Source organism: Eimeria necatrix, genomic scaffold, assembly GCF_000499385.1.
Source record: "Eimeria necatrix Houghton genomic scaffold, Enh_scaff268, whole genome shotgun sequence".
Classification (NCBI taxonomy): Eukaryota; Apicomplexa; class Conoidasida; order Eucoccidiorida; family Eimeriidae; genus Eimeria; species Eimeria necatrix.
Window position 1 is genome coordinate 35,001 of NW_013653236.1, and position 2,500 is coordinate 37,500.

At 51.0% G+C, this 2,500-nt stretch overlaps 1 protein-coding gene across 1 annotated transcript in view; it reads left to right on the forward strand.

The window, feature by feature from the left end:
* Window positions 1-1,991, forward strand: part of ENH_00036560 (protein disulfide isomerase, putative) — a gene marked incomplete at both ends in the record, with an annotated part of 2,448 nt that extends 457 nt beyond the window's left edge. The window contains 2 exons of the mRNA XM_013580455.1: window positions 174-372; window positions 906-1,991. Coding sequence (XP_013435909.1) covers window positions 174-372; window positions 906-1,991 — 1,285 coding nt within the window. The remainder of the gene's footprint in view (window positions 1-173; window positions 373-905) is intronic.
* Between the last annotated feature and the right edge of the window lie 509 nt (window positions 1,992-2,500).

Below are 2,500 nucleotides of genomic sequence, written 5' to 3' on the forward strand. Positions count from 1 at the left end.
GCAGCAGCAGCAGCGGGAGCAGTGGGGGCGTTCCGGGTTCGTTTTTCTTGCGTTTTCCGCCGTGTGTGCGTGCACCTGCAGCAGCAGCAGCAGCAGCAGCAGCGGGGTCGTTCCGGGGTCATTTTGTCTGGTTTTTGCTGCTGCTGCTGCTGCTGCTGCTGCTGCTGCTGCAGGTGCGGGCACTGCAAGCGAATGGCCCCGGAGTACGCGAAAGCTGCGCTGCTGCTGCAGCAAAAAGGCAGCAAAGTCGTTTTGGCCAAAGTCGACGCCACAGCAGAGACGGACTTGGCCAACAAAAACGACATCAGCGAATTTCCCACTCTCACCCTCTTCCGCAACCAACGCCCCGAACAGTACACTGGCGGCCGCACAGTGAGCCATTTATTGCTATTTATTATTTATTTATTTATTTATTTATTTGTTTATTTATTTATTTATTTAATTGTTTATTTATTTAATTGTTTGTTATTTATTGTTTGTTTATTTGTTTTGTTGCATGGCGGCGTTTGCTGCTGCTGCTGCTGTTTGTCGGAGAAGTGTTTTTTTGCAGTTTTGGATTTTTCAGATTTGATTTCTTTTTTGGGTTTTTGGTGTATTATCGCCTTATATTATATATGTTTGAATTGGATTCTGTTTGAAAATAAAATTAAATTAAATTAAAATTAAATTAAATTAAATTTAAATTTTTAAATTCCGTTTTAGTTTTTAGTATTGTCCGTGTCCGTGGGGTGTACGTACACCTCACCCGCATGCGCATGCACGCTGACCAGTGGTCAGTCCAGTGGTCCCCTGGGGTCATTTTTTCCCGTTTTTTTCGAATAAGAAAATAAAACTTGAATTAAATTCGAAATAACCCAAAAAAGAACAAATAAATAAAAACTTGAGCAATAATTAATGCGTTTCAGGCGGAGGCAATAGTGGATTGGGTGGAGATGATGACGGGCCCGGCAGTGACGGAGTTGGCCAGCGAAGCCGAGCTGCTGCAGCGGGTGAGTCGGGAGTCTCCAGTGGCTTTCTTTGCGGAGTTAAATTCCGAAAAAACGGAAATGGCGAAAACGTTTTTGGCGGTGGCGAATTCGTCGCGGGCGCTGGGCAAGTTCTACTGTACGTACACCGCAGCGCCCGGCGCGGAGCGGGTCGCCGCCGTGCGCTTCGAAGAGGGGCATTTTAATTACGAAGGCGAAGTTGCAGAAGGGCCTTTAAGGGCCTTTTTGGAGACAGAATCTTTCCCTCTTTTCGGTCCAATCAACGGAGAGAACTTCCGAAAGTATATTGAGAGAGACGCGGCTCTTGTGTGGTTTTGTGGCTCCGAAAAAGACTTCGAAAACGCGAAAATGGCGCTGAGAGAAGCTGCAAAAGACTTCCGAAAAGAATTCTATTTTGTCTGGTTAGACACTGAGACCTTCAAAGGCCACGCCGAGGGCGCGCTGGGCCTCGCGGAGTTCCCGGGGCTGGTGGCGCAGACGAAGCGGGGGCGTTATTTGCTGCCAGCAGCAGCAGCAGTGCTGCAGCAGACTGCAGCAGCAGCAGCAGCAGCAGTGACGCAGTTCCTGCGGGACGTGGCAGCAGGCAAGATCGAGAGGTCCCTCAAGTCCGAGCCAGTCCCCGAGACCAACGAGGAGGCTGTGAAAGTTGTTGTTGGAAAAACTTTCGAAAAAATGGTTTTGCAAGACTCTAAAGACGTTTTTCTGGAGGTCTACGCCCCCTGGTGCGGCTACTGCAAAAACTTCGAACCTGTCTACAAGGACTTCGCCGAAAAACAGAAAAGCAATCCAAACTTGCTGGTGGCGAAGATGGACGGCACTGCCAACGAGACGCCGCTGGAGGCCTTCGAGTGGAACAGCTTTCCCACAGTCTTCTTCGTGCGCGCGGGCTCGCAGACGCCGCTCAAGTACGAGGGCGCCCGCACTGTCGACGGGCTCACCGAATTCCTCCACAAAAACGCCTCCAAGCCCTTCGCCCCCAAACCCGACAAGGGCGAGGAACTCTGAGCAGAAAAACAGAAAAAAAACGGAAAAAAACGAGCTTATTTGGGCTGCTGCTGCTGCTGCTGCTGCTGCAGCAGCTGCTGCTGCTGGGCTGCTCGCGAGTGTGCAGCGGAAGGGCTGGCTAGCTGTAGGCAGTGTTGTAAAGTCGATGGATTTGCGTGAAGAAGTGCAAAACGAACAAACTTGCGAAAAAGTCCGGCAAGAACTGCCGAGGCGCTCGCGAGAACTTTTAATCTTCTGATCGCGCGCTTTCGCGTTGTGTAGAGTGGTGGAGCGGGCTGGGGTGTACGTACACCCCGGCCGCGGCCGCGCGAGCAGCGGAAACTCGGGGAAACTCGAGGCATTTTTGTTCGTTTTCGCTCCAGTTTTTGAAATGGAAGACTTCTTCACTTCTTCTTTCCTCTTAGTGCAAAAACTCGAAAAAATTGCAACAGATCGCCCGCGATCGCGCCGCCGGCTTTCCCGAGAACGCGCCCGCGCGGCCCAGCTCCAAGAGGAAGCAGCCCAACTTG